Source organism: Rhynchophorus ferrugineus, unplaced genomic scaffold (genome assembly GCF_030347505.1).
Source record: "Rhynchophorus ferrugineus isolate W39M unplaced genomic scaffold, kcgeb_rfMv2 rfM10, whole genome shotgun sequence".
Classification (NCBI taxonomy): Eukaryota; Metazoa; Arthropoda; class Insecta; order Coleoptera; family Curculionidae; genus Rhynchophorus; species Rhynchophorus ferrugineus.
In genome coordinates, this window is record NW_027472589.1 from 13,424,569 (window position 1) to 13,440,753 (window position 16,185).

Here is a 16,185-nt window from a genome sequence, read left to right on the forward strand (position 1 = left end):
ACGCGTGTCCGTCGCCTTCATCTGGCAAAAATGTTGTTTGCGGTTTTCAGAAGTGACAAGACCAGACGACGGACGAATATACGGTGTCTTTTTTAGTGAAAAACATATTTGTTGATGTTCGCGGAATCTGTCGATACAGAGAAATAACCGAAATAAAAAAGGAAACAGATCATATCACCGTGCATATTCTAAACAATGGGTTAAACACCCGTCCCTAATCTATGAATAGTCTGTCATTGTTCAAATATTATTAATAAATTTGATTTAAACTCTATATCTCTGGATCACATCAATAATTTGTTCAAGAAAATATCACTATTTATTATTGTTAAAGCATGATTAGACAGAATAATATAAACATTAAATCTCACTCTATGTGTCTATTAATCAGTTCAGATGGTAGTTAGCGTTTGAGCCTACTTACTTCACTGTCATCGCGCACATTTAACTGTTTGGCGAGTGCATTAGGATGCACTAATAGTCTTTTAGAGTGCTTCTACTAACTTTTGCACTAACACTCTGAATCACACTCGTTATGGGCCCTATGGGGATATCGCGCTGAATCAGTTTGTTGGATACGTAATACGGGGCTGATAATATCGACGATGATTTTCAGCACTCTATTCTGGAACCTCTGCAGGATATCTATTCTAGATTTGCTAGTAGTATCCCACAGTTCAATACCATATTGGACCTATAGTATTGACTTAGGCCCAGGCAGTATATTTGGTTTAGTTTAACCCCAAACTAATAGCGTGTGATGATAAAACCGCTGTATCGTTACCATATGTTGCAACAGTAGTGTTTCTTGAGGTCGATAGGTCAGATTGACAATAAAATATCTGTCTGTCAGGGACGATTTCAGCAGTTGAAAGTGCGTGTGAGACAAAAGTTTTTTCAGTTTAACATGCAGTGCAGTGTGGCTGCACACCTTGTCGAAGGCCTGAGAAATATCAAGAAATGCTGCGGAGCAATATTTTTTATCCTTTAATTTTTTTTAATGTAGTTGACTAATCTATGTATTTGTTTTATTGTTCCGTGTTTATTACGGAAGCCAAATGGATGGATTGGAATAATATTTCTCTCCTCTGCGAAGACCTTCCATGATGGTTTGGCTGTGTCCATGGTAGAATTATCATATTGGAATATGGATGTTTGGCAGCAATATGTTACTCATAGTAAGAGCTTCATTATTGGAGAAAGTGGAGATATTCATACGCAGTTCGCAATTCAACTAATGATGTGAATGAGATGACCAGCTGAATACCATGATATTGCCGCCCAAATCATAACGGAACCTCTCCCAGGCTTCTAGGTCACAATCCTTTTAAAAGTTCGTCAATCCCTGTTAGTTAACTTTAGGTTTCGCCCACTATTCGCCTTCAATTTTGATGTTTTAGCATGTTTTGTGTATGCTGTTACTGCGGTGGATACTGTCTCTCCTGAAAAGTATTATTTACAAGGAAGCAGTGTTCTCAACATGCAACAAGATGTACTATAATGCATGGTGTTTATATTATCTTGTCTATCCTCTGTACAGTATCTGTACCTAATTACATCTGTTACATTTTCCTATTTTCTCTGGAATGGATATACAATTGTTCAATTATATACCCATCCGAAAAAATGTAAAAACATGGAATTCATTGCCGGAAAATAAATAAAACGAGGAACGTATTGATCTTATAGTCTGAAAAGTATAACCTAACCTGAAAAACGATATAAGAAAGTATCCAGGAGAATTTTTTGAAACATATATTCAAATTCTATATTGAATTCTGTTAGTTAAATGTAAAAATGGATTTTAGTTGCGATATTGGCAATTATACAATTATATTCAAATACTCATTATATTAAAATTGTTATTATTAAATTATAACCATTATATATGAAAATCAGAATTAGATATTTAATCTCTTTTTTTCACTATGCGGTCATTTTTTATCTATTAATTAAATATAATTTTTTTATGTCTAACATAACTGAGTTGGGAACTGTCGGCTAAAAACAGTCGCAACAGTCGATAGTCGCAAAACAGTCGATAACCTAAAAACTAGCGACTGACTATGTTCAGTCAAATACAGGGTTCGAATGTTTTTTTTTTAATTCGTGATGTCAGACGAAGATGTACGAACTCCTTTCCTGTATAAATTGCGAGAGGGGAAAGGACGGAGGTAATTGCTTGGAGCAGTTATTTTTTGTGTTTATATTTTCCAACGGTAATATAATATAAACGAGACGGAGGTGTACATATTCCTTCACGTACTAACTTAAAAAAGAAAAGGGAAAAAAGTAATTGTTGAATTCTATTAACATTTGAAACGAAGCAGAATTCCTTTTATATTTTAATGTTCTGTGGATCTGTAAAAAGGAATGGAATAATATCCCACAAATGTTTTATCGTATTTTAATATGTCAATTGCTATTTTAAAATAATATACTATAATAAATATAGACAATACAATAGAAGTTAAATAAAACCTAAAAACTAAAGATGTACAATAATCACAAATACTAAATAAAAATTAAGCATGTACTTAATCATAGAAAAAAAACTAATTCATGGCATAATTAGAAATGATCCCACAAGAACTACTAAAGCTTTTTTAAATAAAGTAAATGATTTATTTATTATTGAAAGGAAATATTTTTAACCAAAATCGAGAGAATAATCGAAATATTACCTATTATTGCCATAAAAACACTCACAAGTATTTTACTATTTATCATCCACAATTTTAATCTTTTTACCCTATTACATTAACATTCTTGCAAAATATTGTTCCAAAATGCTGCTATATTAATATACAATATAATGTTATTTACAAGCAAACTACCAAAAAAATCATAAAACTACATATATTACATATAAATCTATGTAAGCATAAATTGGGTACATTTTTGTCAAGGTTGCGGCTAGGACGACAGAGCCCGAACGTTGAAAATCAGTCGAATGAAACAAGTAAAACCAAAAATGTAACTAAAAGTACTACTGAAACAGTCGTTAGTAAAACGTAGTCAATTATTAAACAGTCGATAGTCAATTTCAGTCGATAGTTCCCAACACTAATGAAAAGTATTAATGTAAACAACTGTTTACATTACCTAGTCTAACTGTTAAATTGGCGGTTTTGATATTTCCCTACATAATATAATACTCATTTAACAATATTGAAGTATTCGGTTTATGCAGATGCTTACTCATGGATCGTTCACAACATTTTCAACACTCATTCCCTTGACATAAAGAGATATGCTGCCAAGGCACATCAAGCAATTAAAAATATATGATAAGGATGCGGAATGATATTGATGAGAAATATCCAAAAAGAAGGAGAACAACTACCTCACGAAATAACCGAAAATGTAATTTCAAACTGTTTCAACATCTCGTTTTCTTGCTTGTCAGGCAAAAAAAGAGTTCTCTATGTCGAGTTGTATCTGAATATGAAAAGTGGATCTACTGTGACACTTTTGAGTGAAGCAACTTTTGTTATTGTGAAAAAAATGGATAAAAAGGAATTTCGCGTGTTGACATAATATTGCTTTTGGGAAAAAATACAGTTGAAGCAAAAACTTGGCTTGATGCCGAGCTTCCGGACACTGCCCCACGAAAATCAAAGATTGGTATGCTAAGTATAGGCGTGGTGAAATGAGCACCGAAGACGGTGAACACAGTGGACGCACAAAAGAGGCTGTTACCGATGAAAACATTTAAAAAATACACGAAATGATTTTGAATGGACGTAAATTAAAATTGAATGAAATATCAGACACTTTAAAAATATCAACTGAACGTGTACATCATATCATTCAGGAATATTTGGGTATAAGAAAGCTTTGTGCAAAGTGGATGCCGCGCGAGCTCACTTTTGACCAAATACAACGACCAGTTGATGAGTTGGAGCAGTGTTTGGAGATATTGTGTTTGGAATTGGATCATTTCACTCCAAAGTCCAATCGACAGTCATCCGAGTACACTGGACACGATGAATCCGATCCAAAGCGTGGGAAAACGCAACTGTCGGCTGACAAGGTTATGGCGTACGTATTTTGGGATGCGCATGGAATAATTTTCATTGACTACCTTGAAAACGGAAGGATCATCAACAGCGACTATTACATAGCGTTATTGACCGCGACGAAATCGCCGAAAAACGACCGCTTTTAAAGAAAAAGAAAGTACTGCTTCACCAAGACAATTCACCGTGTCACAATTCAGGAAAACGATGGCAAAAATCCATGAATTTGGCTTCGAATTGCTTCCTCATCCACCGTATTCTCCAGATCTGGCCGCCAGCGACTATTTCCTGTTCTCAAATCACAAAAGAATGCTCGCTGGGAAGAAATTTTCGTCAAATGAAGAGGCGATCGCTGAAACTGAGGCCTATTTTGAATCAACTAACAAATCGTACTATAAAAATGGTATCGAAAAGTTGGAGGGTCGCTATAATCAGTGTATCACCCTTGAAGGGAATTATGTTGAATAAAAAAAAATTGCCAAAAAAATGTGTTTTACTATGATAGTTACTTTGAATCAGAAACATTATACTGATTTTTTCTTTAATACTAATTTATAGGCCTAATACATATATAGGAGGAGAACACTTTTATGTTAATGTGTTATTTTGACTTTCGAAATATTTCCATATATACATAAACCTCCTCAAAGCATACAACTCTCAGTCATATGGAAAGCAGTTCTATGATTTAGTAATAATAAGAAACAAAATATTGAGAATATTTTTCACAATAAAGCTTCAAATTTAAAAAAAAAACTTTACAACCAATTTATAGACAATGATAATGAACAGTACATTGAAAAACAATTACATCTAAAATGATTCATAATAAAAATATTAAAATACAAATAAATCCCTTAAAATTACTTCCCAATCTTTGTACATTGGGAGTTTTTCTTTTTTACCAACTAACCCACTAATACAATAAAATTTAACAGATGTGTTAAAAAGATATTAAAGACGTTAAGATATAACACACAGTGAAAGGTAATCATCATTAAAATTCCACAATTTATTTTATCTAAACAACATTTCGTTACATGTAGCGCGAAACAAAAGGGATGTATGTACTGGCAACTGACCGTCCCGTGGGCAACCCGTCGCTATAAACACAAAACACCGACGCACAAGCGCGTATATAAGCATCAGCACCAGACCGCATCAAGTCAGTGTCAAATCTCAAACACGAAACCACAGCGATGCCATCCAGATAGCTGCGATTCGCGCTACACGTTTTTTTTGTTTTGTTTATTTCGTTCCTCATTCTATCGTCGATTTCAATCGGTGGAGTCCGGTGGAAGCGATCATAATTTTTGTTCCGTCCCGCCAACAAAATATTGTTACATACCAAAACACTATCGTCGAGAAAAATGACGATCATAACAGGGTCCACTCAGAAAATACATCAGGGAAGCTTGAATTTGCAATATTTGGCCGCTATAACCGGTGAGTTTTGCTCTTCTTTGTTTAATTTAAAATTAGAAGGTTATTTTCGAGTATAAATTGGCGTATGGGTATATTTTGTGCGTTTTTAATCAACGGCAACAAGGCAGAAAGCGGTTTGGTCGAGTTTGATTTAAATTAAACTTTGCTCATTCATTGTTATCGAAATTTTAGATCGTAAAGAAAATATAGCATACGATTTGTTCGAAAAATTACATTCCATTTTGCTTTTTCAACAATACTAAATATAGCAAGTAAAGATATGTAACATTTTCTAAGATATTTGCAATACTGTATATTAAAGTTTACCCATTCATTGTTATTGAAATTTTAGGCCATTAAGAAAATGTAGCACACGATTTGATCGAAAAATTACATTCAGTTATGCTTTTTTAACAATATTAAACATTACACGAAAATATAACATATGTAACATTTTCTAAGATATTTGCAATACTGTATATTAAAGTTTACCCATTCATTGTTATTGAAATTTTAGGCCATAAAAATGTAGATAATGTAGCACACGATTTGATCGAAAAATTACATTCAGTTATGCTTTTTCAACAATATAAAACATTACACGAAAATATATGTAACATTTTCTACGATATTTGCAATATTGTAGATAGATTAAATAATTTAATGATTCTTTGTACACAAATATTGCAAAATACTACCTTAAATTTAATTGCTTGACATATAATAATGAATCAAGTTAACGAGATTAATACAATAACAAACTGTTATGTATAGGAAACTATGATTTAATCATATATAGATATATATATATATATATATATATATATATATATATATATATATATATATATATATATTCAAAAATTTTAACACAATAATTATGTAATATTATATCAATATACAGAACGATGTTAATTTTCTTTCAGAAATCGCAAAATATTGGGATCTTTGCTGAAATATGAACAATTTAAAGGCTTAGACTCAGAATCAAAGAACTGTAATGGTGAATACTAGATACTTCCAACGTAATCAAAGATATTGTTTTATCAGTTAATTATAAAATCTATTCGGACTAATAGGGAGCAAATATTGCGTTGAAGAACTGCACGATGACCTCGAAATCAAATGGATTTATGTTCTTCAAAATGTTAGAACATGAAATAAAATTACAAAATCACAGCAATGTGGAAGCAATACGCAGAATATCACAAAACTGAAGCTACAGAATCCACACGAACTTGTATAGGGTGTGTTAATGTTAATTTTAGCTTAGGCATTCTAATTATATATTGATATATTGCCCTGTACTCGCCTTGCTTGTGTATTGATGAAAGTACAACAGAACAAAAGTAATAAATTAAGATCTAACAAAGCACTGGTTTTTATATATAGAGTATATTTACCGTAACTCTCCAACTGCAAGAACTACAGCAACTTTCCTTAAATTGAAACAGAAAAAGCTGTTATTCTGTCTTCTGTATTGGCTGTTGGTATAAAGTTCTTAAAGCATAAACATATATGTTATTATCAACCACATATAATACAACCATCAAAATTAATTCACATTTCTGGGATATTAATTTATAATTACCAATAAGTCACTCTATCAATATCAACCACTCTATGTATCTATTAATCAGTTCGTATGATAGTTTGTGTTTGAGCCTACGCACATAGGGATGCACCAACAGTTTCTCAGAGTACTTCGCACTAACACTTCAAATCACACTCGTTATGGGTTCTAAGAGGATATCGCGCCTAATCAGTTTGTTGGGGACGTAATATGGGGTATCAACGATGACTCGCAACACATTATTCTGGAACATCTAGTGGATAGTTTTGTTAGATTTGCTAGTAGTATCCTATGGTTCAGTAGCATATGTCCAAATGGGCCAAGTATTGACTTATAGACCAAAACCTTGTTATCTAATGATAATTTAGATTTACACCCTATCAGCTGACTATTACTATATGTTTTTTCCATATCAAACGTCGATCAAAATGCATTCTCAGATATTTAACGTTGTCTGCTTGAGGGAGTGCTCAAACAAATTAAACAAAACATTGTCATATTAATTAGATCTTTAATTATATAAATATACCCATTTAATACTAAATAATTAATTTAATTGCAACTGTATTTCAAAAACTTTAAACCATATTGATGAAAATGCCAACTAAATATGTTTATTTGATCTAAATCTATTTTAAAAGCTACAAGAAGTTTAAAGAAATCAAAAAATAAATCCAGTGAAAGAAAAAACCTCAACACTAATAAGATATTTTGGATCTTTAATACGAACGGTTCATTTAATTTAAACTGCATTTTAACTGTTATATAAACCTTATTGATGCCCCTATATTCAACACACAATTAAAGAAACTTTAAATAATAATAATTGAATAACTATAACTGTTAATAAAGCTCTATATAGGCGTTAATATTTACAATCATGGAATTGTACAACCCAAACGGTGTTATTAAAATAAATCACCAATTAAATTGATTTAAATTTGTAAATTTAGAGTTTACAACCCACCTCACTATCCTTTGATCTTTGATGCAGCTTAGTTTTGATGTTATGACGAAGGCACCACGACAAAAGAACATGTTATCATATTGCGGTCGCTATTTCTTGATAATATTTACAATTGATGTTCATAGTCGGACATTGTTACATTGAACTGGAACAAAATAAAATTTATATATAGACGAGAGTGGATTTACGGGGAATTTTCGAAATTAACGGTATCGATCCTGCTTTAGTGTATTTTTTGCTTCAATCAGTTCTGGATGTGTTCCAAGACATACCTGTTCGCTTAAAAATAAAACGCTTAATAAGCTGTTTAAATATTTTCATAAACCAACCAGCTGCAACCGCATTCCGTAGACTAAAAACTAGACTAGACCGTTAGAATCAAGAATATAAGATCATTATAAAAAAAATAGAAAGCCCTTTTACCTTATTTTCTACCTGTCTATCCCTTCGTCTGTATGAAACAGCTTAAGGGGACGGTAACCTAAGATATTCCATTGTGTCCTATACTTAATCTGAGTCATAGGGGGAGTTTGTTGTCTAGGTTTGTCGAGGGTTATTTCAAAAGTTTTGTAGAGTACCTACACCTTTTATTATAATCATCTTATCTACACCTAAATCATTGAAAATACTTTTCTTGCTATAGAATTAAAGGAATTGTAAATAGGCACAAGTATATAATGCAAAGACTAAAAAGTCTTCGATCTAATTAAAGTGATATAAAGTTATATATATAGTTTTCATTAATAGACTAGATGAATATAATGAAACACAAAAGTATCGATCTATAATAATAATATACTATAGAGAGAATATTAAAAATATATCTATTTTAAAATTAAAAGTGGGATTTAAGCAGAAATAAAAAGACAAAATTTCGACCAACGGAAAGAAAAGATAAATGAAAGAATTGAACTAGAATTTATCAAGGCAAATAATCTAAATCTGACCACAATAAATTCGTCGGTAATGACTGTACACTGTGACCATGACTGAAGTAATAATTTTAAAAGAATATTAAAACTTTTATAGAATTGATGTGAGTGAGTATTCCAGACAGAGTAACCATCAAATGTAGTAGAATATTGAAAATCAAAATAAATATATTATCAGTAACACCTAATGGCAAGAAAATTAATTAGTTAGTGCCGATAATAACTCTAAATAATATCCTATAATAGCACAATCGCCAGTTGGGGACTGTGCGAATAGTATTGTTGCAATCAAATGCCATATATTTGCTAAAACAAATCAATATAGTTTCCATTTCATGGTAATTATTTAACAGATCAATTGAAAAGTCCCCGGTCTGACACATAGATGGCGCTACTAGAACTAAATCCATATATTTTTAGTTAGCGCTAACCCTCAAAAGATGCGTGTATAAATTTGACAGCTGTCCAAAAGTTGAACCAACTTTTGTTATTGTGAAAAAAATTGATAAAAAGGAATTTCGCGTGTTGATAAAATATTGCTTTTTGAAGGGAAAAAATACAGTTGAACCAAAAACTTGGCTTGATGCCGAGTTTCCGGATACTACCCCAGTGAAATCAACCATCAAGGATTGGTATGCCCAAAAGAGGTTGTTCCGACGAAAACAAAAAAAAATCCACAAAATGATTTTAAATGACCGTAAATTAAAACTGAATGAAATAGCAGACACTCTAAAGATATCAACTGAACGTGTACATTGTATCATTCACGAATATTTGAGTATGAGAAAGCTCTGTGCAAAGTGGGTGCCGCGCGAGCTCATTTTTGACCTAAAACAATGACGAGTTGATGATTTGGAGCAGTGTTAGAAGATATTAAACCCGAGTTTTTCCGTCGATATGTGACAATGGATGAAACATGGCTCCATCATTTCACTCCAAAGTCCAATCTACAAACATCCAAGTGGACTGCACATGATGAATCCACTCCAAAGCGTGGGAAAACGCAACAGTCAGCTGGCAAGTTTATGGCGTCTGTATTTTGGGATCCGCCTGGAATAATTTTCATTGACTACCTTGAACAAGGAAGAACCATCAACGACGACTATTACATAGCGTTATTGAACCGTTTGAAGGACGAAATCGCCGAAAAACGGCCGCATTTGAAGAAAAAGAAAGTGCTGCTTTACCAAGATAATGCACCGTGTCACAAGTCAGTGAAAACGATGGCAAAAAATCCATGAATTGGGCTTCGAATTGCTTCCTCATCCATCGTATTCTCCAGATCTGGCCTCCAGCGACTATTTCCTGTTCTCAGATCTCAAAAGAATGCTCACTGGGAAGAAATTTTCGTCGAATGAAGAGGCGATCGCCGAAACTGACGACTATTTTGAAGCGAAGGACAAATTGTACTACAAAAATGCTATCGAAAAGTTGGAGGGTATATCACCCTTGAAGAGAATTATGTTGAATAAAAAATAATAATTTTGCCAAAAAACGTGTTTTACTATGGTAGGCCGGGGACTTTTCAATTGACTTGTTAAAGATACAGATGCAACATTATTAACAACACAATAAACAAAACAAACCAGGCCCAATCTCAAATGTTATCAACAGTTTTATTGATTCCAACACAATTTTTTTAAATATATACATTTGATGTATGCAGCTCCGTAATGTATCAAATTATCTTCTAATATACGGGTAAATAAAACGGACAAATTTTAATTTTGAAGTTCTTTATAAGCATGTGCAACTTCATACAAACTTTACCAAATAATTTACAAAATATGTGATTAGACATGCTTTAACATGTCAAGTTTTCTAATGAATTCTTCAACTAAATATCTGCTTAGTTCCTTTTATTTTACTTGACCTCAGTAAGATTTAGTTCATATATTGTCTGTACGTAAGTATTTTTCGAAATGTTTGAAATGTTTGTTTACCATAAAACGCATACCAGGCTGTAAAGAATATGTATCACTTACCTGGTGAAGTACCATCGAAATATTTGATGTACAAGAAACCAGATAATATTTATCTTTCGTAATCTAACCATGATGGGATTTAATTGACACTTGACGAAGCCTTGAACTTAAATAATATTTTCATTGCATTTTGAGAATAAATAGTCAGTTAGTAGTGAACAGCAGTGAATTTTCAGTGATTTCAGTTAAAAGCTGATTTTCTTCTATCTAGTTGGCATTCGAATCTTGTAGATACATATATAGACTTCATGCACACTTGCACGACTTCGAAGTCACATCATATGGGACTCATACACTCTCAATAAACAAAAAATGAGGCCTAGCGTCAAATGTTATTAACAGTGTTATTTACCTCGTTATTACATTAATTATAATTTAGGCATAGTTAATAGTACTCAAAATAGTAAATATTTACATTAAAATGAATTGCTGTGAATAAGTCAGCGTATTAGTGCTAATTCAAAGATCAATATTTATTTAAAATCGTTTTTTTTCAGAAATAATTCTTATTCCGGGTAAAGTGAATACGCAGAATTGTCATAAAGTCTTTCAAAAATAGTCATCTAACCTATTCTGTTAAAGTTAAGCCAACATGGGGCCGGCCAATTTGCCTTGTTAATAGGTACCGATATCTTTTGATCACTTGATAGCATTATATAGTAGTAGAAGTATGTTCAGGTGACTCTTAACAGAGCTGCAAGCAACTATCAAGACAAGATACTACTGGTCGTAATATAATTTTAAATATCTAAACATAATTTTAAGCCTAAAAAAATCTGTACAAATCAACTCATAAACTTAATAGTATAGCACAAAAAAATCGATCTAGATTGTTCCGTAATTAAAACAGCCATCTGTTCTATTAAATAGAGATTGATAGCTTCGTAAATTTCAAGGATTTTAAGTTTATATCAGGTTACTGGTAACATACACAAACAGTCAATAATAATTAAATTAATCGGTATTTTCAAGATGATAAATACTCGATCCAATCGTAATATCTAAAATTATAATTCATCCAGTCCATAATAATAAATAATTGTTATTTTCTTTGCAGCTACCATCAACATCATCGTCAGCGGTATGCACTACGGCTGGCCCTCACCGTCCTTACCGAAACTGATCAGCAACACGTCCGCCATTCACGTGACCGACAATGACGGATCATGGATAGCCGTCATGCCACTTCTGGGAGCCTTGGTCGGTTCCCTATTGGCCGGTACCACCGTGGACATCGTCGGCCGAAAGAGAACCATCATCGTCTCCTCCATACCGTATTTCTTCACCTGGATCATGATAGCATTCGCCAATTCCGTTCTGATGCTGAACATCGCCCGCTTCATAGCTGGTATCGCTGACGGATGGGTGTTCACGGCAGTACCGGTCTATATATCCGAGATCTCGGACCCAAAAATCCGCGGACTGCTAGGTTCCGGAGTCAGCGTCACCTGGATCTTCGGCTTGTTGCTGATCAACATCATCGGGTCATATCTCAGCGTCAGTATGACCGCATTGGTGAGCAGTATCCTACCCGTGCTGGCCCTGTTGACGTTCAGTTTCGTACCAGAGTCTCCGTACTTCTACCTGATCCGGAGCAATGTGGATGAAGCCAGGAAGAGTCTACAGAAGTTCAAGGGAGTCGAGGATGTAGAAAACGAACTGAACCGGGTTGATTTAGCCGTGAAGGCAGACGCGGAGAAATCCGGGAAATTCCTCGAGCTATTCACCAACAAAAACAACAGAAAGGCGGTGTTTATCATGATGATTCTTCGGGGCGCCCAGCAGATGAGTGGTACCACCGCAGTGACGTTTTATACTCAGTCAATCTTTCTTGAAGCTGGTGATAAGATATCCGCTGAAGTAGCCACGATCATCTACGTATCGGTTCAGTTATTGCTGTCCTGCTTCTGTTCCAGCATCGTGGATAAAGCAGGAAGACGTCCCCTGTTGCTAACGTCGATAACAGGATCGGCATTCTTCCTTTTCATGGAAGGAGCGTACTTTTACATCAAGTCTTGCACGACTATTGACGTGACCTCCTTCAGCGTCGTACCTGTGGTAGCTCTGATCGGATTCATTGTGATTTTCTCACTGGGAATGCAAACAATTCCTATACTGATGCTCGGCGAACTGTTTTCATCCAGCGTCAAGGGTTTCGCGCTCTGTATCGCCGACATATACTTCGCTGTGATAGCAACCATTGTATCCAAGTTCTTCCAGATAATGAAGGACTCGTTCGGGATGTACGCGCCCTTCTTTGCATTTTCCTGCAGCTGCGTCATCGGTCTCGTATTGATAGCACTGTTTGTACCCGAAACGAAGGGAAAAACCTTGGAGGATATCCAGACTAACTTCAGGAACGAAAAGAATAATAAGAGCATCGAAGACGCCTAAGTCCTCATTACCACTAAGTGCCATTTGTATTTTTAAATCACCTTAATTTTATTATATTAGCATTATCTTCATGTCTCAACCATGTTCTCCATAGAACTGGACCCTAAGAACCCTAATTATTTCACTAGAAATTAGTGGAAATGTCTTTTTGTTATTAATTAATAATTTTAGTACAAAGAACGTATTAAATCTTAGGTGCCAATTCTTCATTATAATTTATGTGTAGTTCCTAGTATAGATTGTAAGGATGCCTGAATATTAATGTTCCATATGTTGTTTAAGAATGATTATTGTCGATGTGATATTTATTCGATAAGTTTAGTAACTTAACCTGTTGTTTATATGTATTTTTATAAGAATAAATCACTTGTTTTTTATATAAACATTGCTTTTTATTATTATTTATCGATATTATTCTGACATAATCATCGAAACGATTATTAATTTACCACCATTCACCATTTTACACATAAAGCGCATTCACCATTTGATTCGATCTCGCATTCACCATTTCATTTTGTAATTCGTTTATGTTACAAAAATTAATGAGGTCCGTATTTAGCTAATCCCGTCAAATATAAAATCATACAAGTTTTCGAAACCTTTAGACATCATATAAGAATAGTTTCTGTATGTTCTTGTCCGCAAAACCTTGGAGAATAATTGAGAAATAGAGCTGAAAATTTTATTCAGAACTTCCAAAGGAAACAGACAATTCTAAGCGTTTCAAGTTGACTACAGAGTAATACATAGAGTTAATTTATAACATATAAATTCAGAATTATTTTGGGTGGTCTTAGTAGGAAGGCACTGGCAACGACATGTCGCTGTATTTTATTGGTTGAGGATTTCATGAGAATTACGTCCACCACTAACCACTGACTTTACATTCTACCTACCAATTACATTTGAAATACATTACATTTGAAATTAAAGTTCCTATCTGGTTCCCTCATACTGAGAGCAGACTAAGTCTGTTAATATTTTATTTACTTGTTCAACACAAACATATATTGAGAAAAGTTATAATTATTTTTATTATGTTATTGTGAAAATTGTGGAAGGGATAATGGAAACTGTTAAATTGTATAATATGCGTCAAAATAGAGAAAAATTATTAACTTAAAACAACAGCAACAATTTATTAAAATGTATAATATATATCAAAGTTACTGCTATGCTCTTATTATATAAAATCGAGTAGTTAAAGAGACAGCTTAAACATCTATTAACAATATAATAAAAAAATCATGAGATACTAACTGGTATATAAAATCAGTCTCAACTTGGTCTACGAATTGCATTATTTTATATTCTGATTCCATGAATAGACCCAAAAAATCCGACCTATCTCGGTTAAGTAGCTGTAAGCCAATATATTAATTATAAGTATCTTAACCAACATAAATTCGTTTAAGTAAATGAACCCCTTCAAAAGTTTTTAATTAATGACACTTTACCATAGAAAAAATAGAAATTTCACGGTATAGGCGACCTTGGGGAAATGTTTTGTTTAGTTCAATCAACTGTAGCGTTGCGATCGCAAATTGTCATTGGCAGTTTAAATTCCAGGTGCCGCCACTATCATGAAATGTGATTGGTCGATCAAATTGTGTGAAATCAGCATTTTCTATGGGCGTCCACTTTTATGTTTGTTGTTTGTAGGTTATGGTTTTTGTTTAGGTCACGAAATTTTCGTTTTACGTTGTGCATATTTTCTGTTTTACATTAATTATTATGGGGTAATAATATAAAAATTGATGACAATACGTCAGTGTAGTAAAAGATGTAGTGTACCGGGGTAAAATTCTACTACTGAAATTAGACATCGTTTCCCAAAGAATGATCTCGCTCCTTTCCAAAAAATGGGTTGATCAAGTAAATAGTAGTAAGTTACCTGGATAAACCACAATACAAATATATCAACGTCATGGTGTTTGTTATGGACATATTAGTGAAAAATTTAGAATTATCCTTCCTTCACGAACAGGTATTTGGGTAAATGCATATCCATCATTGGTTTTATGAGGTACATATAAAATTATCTATCTATTACATGTCTGTTTATATATTGTTTGTTTACAGAAATTCAAAAACTTATGAAGATGTTAGTAGTAATAAAATTCAATTAATCTACCAAGTTGTGCGTATGTTGTCTCTACATAAAGAAGTCTTACAAGAAGGTAGTAATTAATATAACTGGATAATTAGTAGTAATAAATACTACTTTTAATTGTAAAATATCCCTAAAATATTTGCAATACTTTAACTTTTTAGAACAATCAGTGTTCAATCATTTTATAGTAGAGGAATTATATATTTAAATTTGATTGCCTTGTTAAGAAAATATTTGTTATGGTGCCATCAATTAAAAATTTAATTGCTACTTTTAGGGGATTTATTAACTTAAAGAAATCTATTTTGTCTAAAGTTACAAATAACTACATTTGTTTAACAAATCTTAACCAAGATTGCTTAAAGATTTTTGTTGGATCTATTAGAGGTCATAGAGGTAGAAACAGCATCTTTTCCCTAGTATGTTCGAGAAATTTTTAAAGGGCTCATCATTTCAATTTTTTCACATCATTCTCCCGGAGAAAATTGTGAAGAAGATGAACATGTTAGATAACTTATATTCTTTTTTAACGGGAGATCTAGTACCACTTGAGGTTGTTAAATCACCAGTTGAATCTATATTTTCAGTTCCAGAGAATTTTGCTCTGAGGAAAACAAAAGTCTAATATTGTATTTTAGCCTTATTTCAGGCTATTTAACAAAACTTCTGAAAAAGAGACAACATGCAATATTTATCTATATTCTATATTAAGTAGTTCCACAGATTAAATACTCTAAAATCTAAATATTTTTAAAAAACACATAAATTTTT

At 33.0% G+C, this 16,185-nt stretch overlaps 2 protein-coding genes across 3 annotated transcripts in view; both read left to right on the plus strand.

Annotated features, from left to right (window-relative positions):
• Positions 1-16,185, plus strand: part of LOC143204121 (uncharacterized) — a 236,256-nt gene that overhangs the window by 178,710 nt on the left and 41,361 nt on the right. The window lies entirely within an intron of this gene.
• On the plus strand, positions 5,147-13,681 carry LOC143204109 (facilitated trehalose transporter Tret1). Its single transcript, XM_076416576.1, has 2 exons — positions 5,147-5,468; positions 11,962-13,681. The coding sequence occupies exons 1-2, from the start codon at positions 5,393-5,395 to the stop codon at positions 13,296-13,298; spliced, it is 1,413 nt and encodes a 470-aa protein (XP_076272691.1). The 5' UTR covers positions 5,147-5,392; the 3' UTR covers positions 13,299-13,681.

What these genes read in the sequence shown, in the direction of transcription:
- LOC143204109 (XM_076416576.1), top strand. Translation starts at nt 5,393, where the DNA reads ATGACGATCATAACAGGGTCCACTCAGAAAATACATCAGGGAAGCTTG. An exon ending in ATATTTGGCCGCTATAACCG is followed by an intron (nt 5,469 to 11,961) that starts GTGAGTTTTGCT and finishes TTTTCTTTGCAG; the next exon opens with CTACCATCAACATCATCGTC.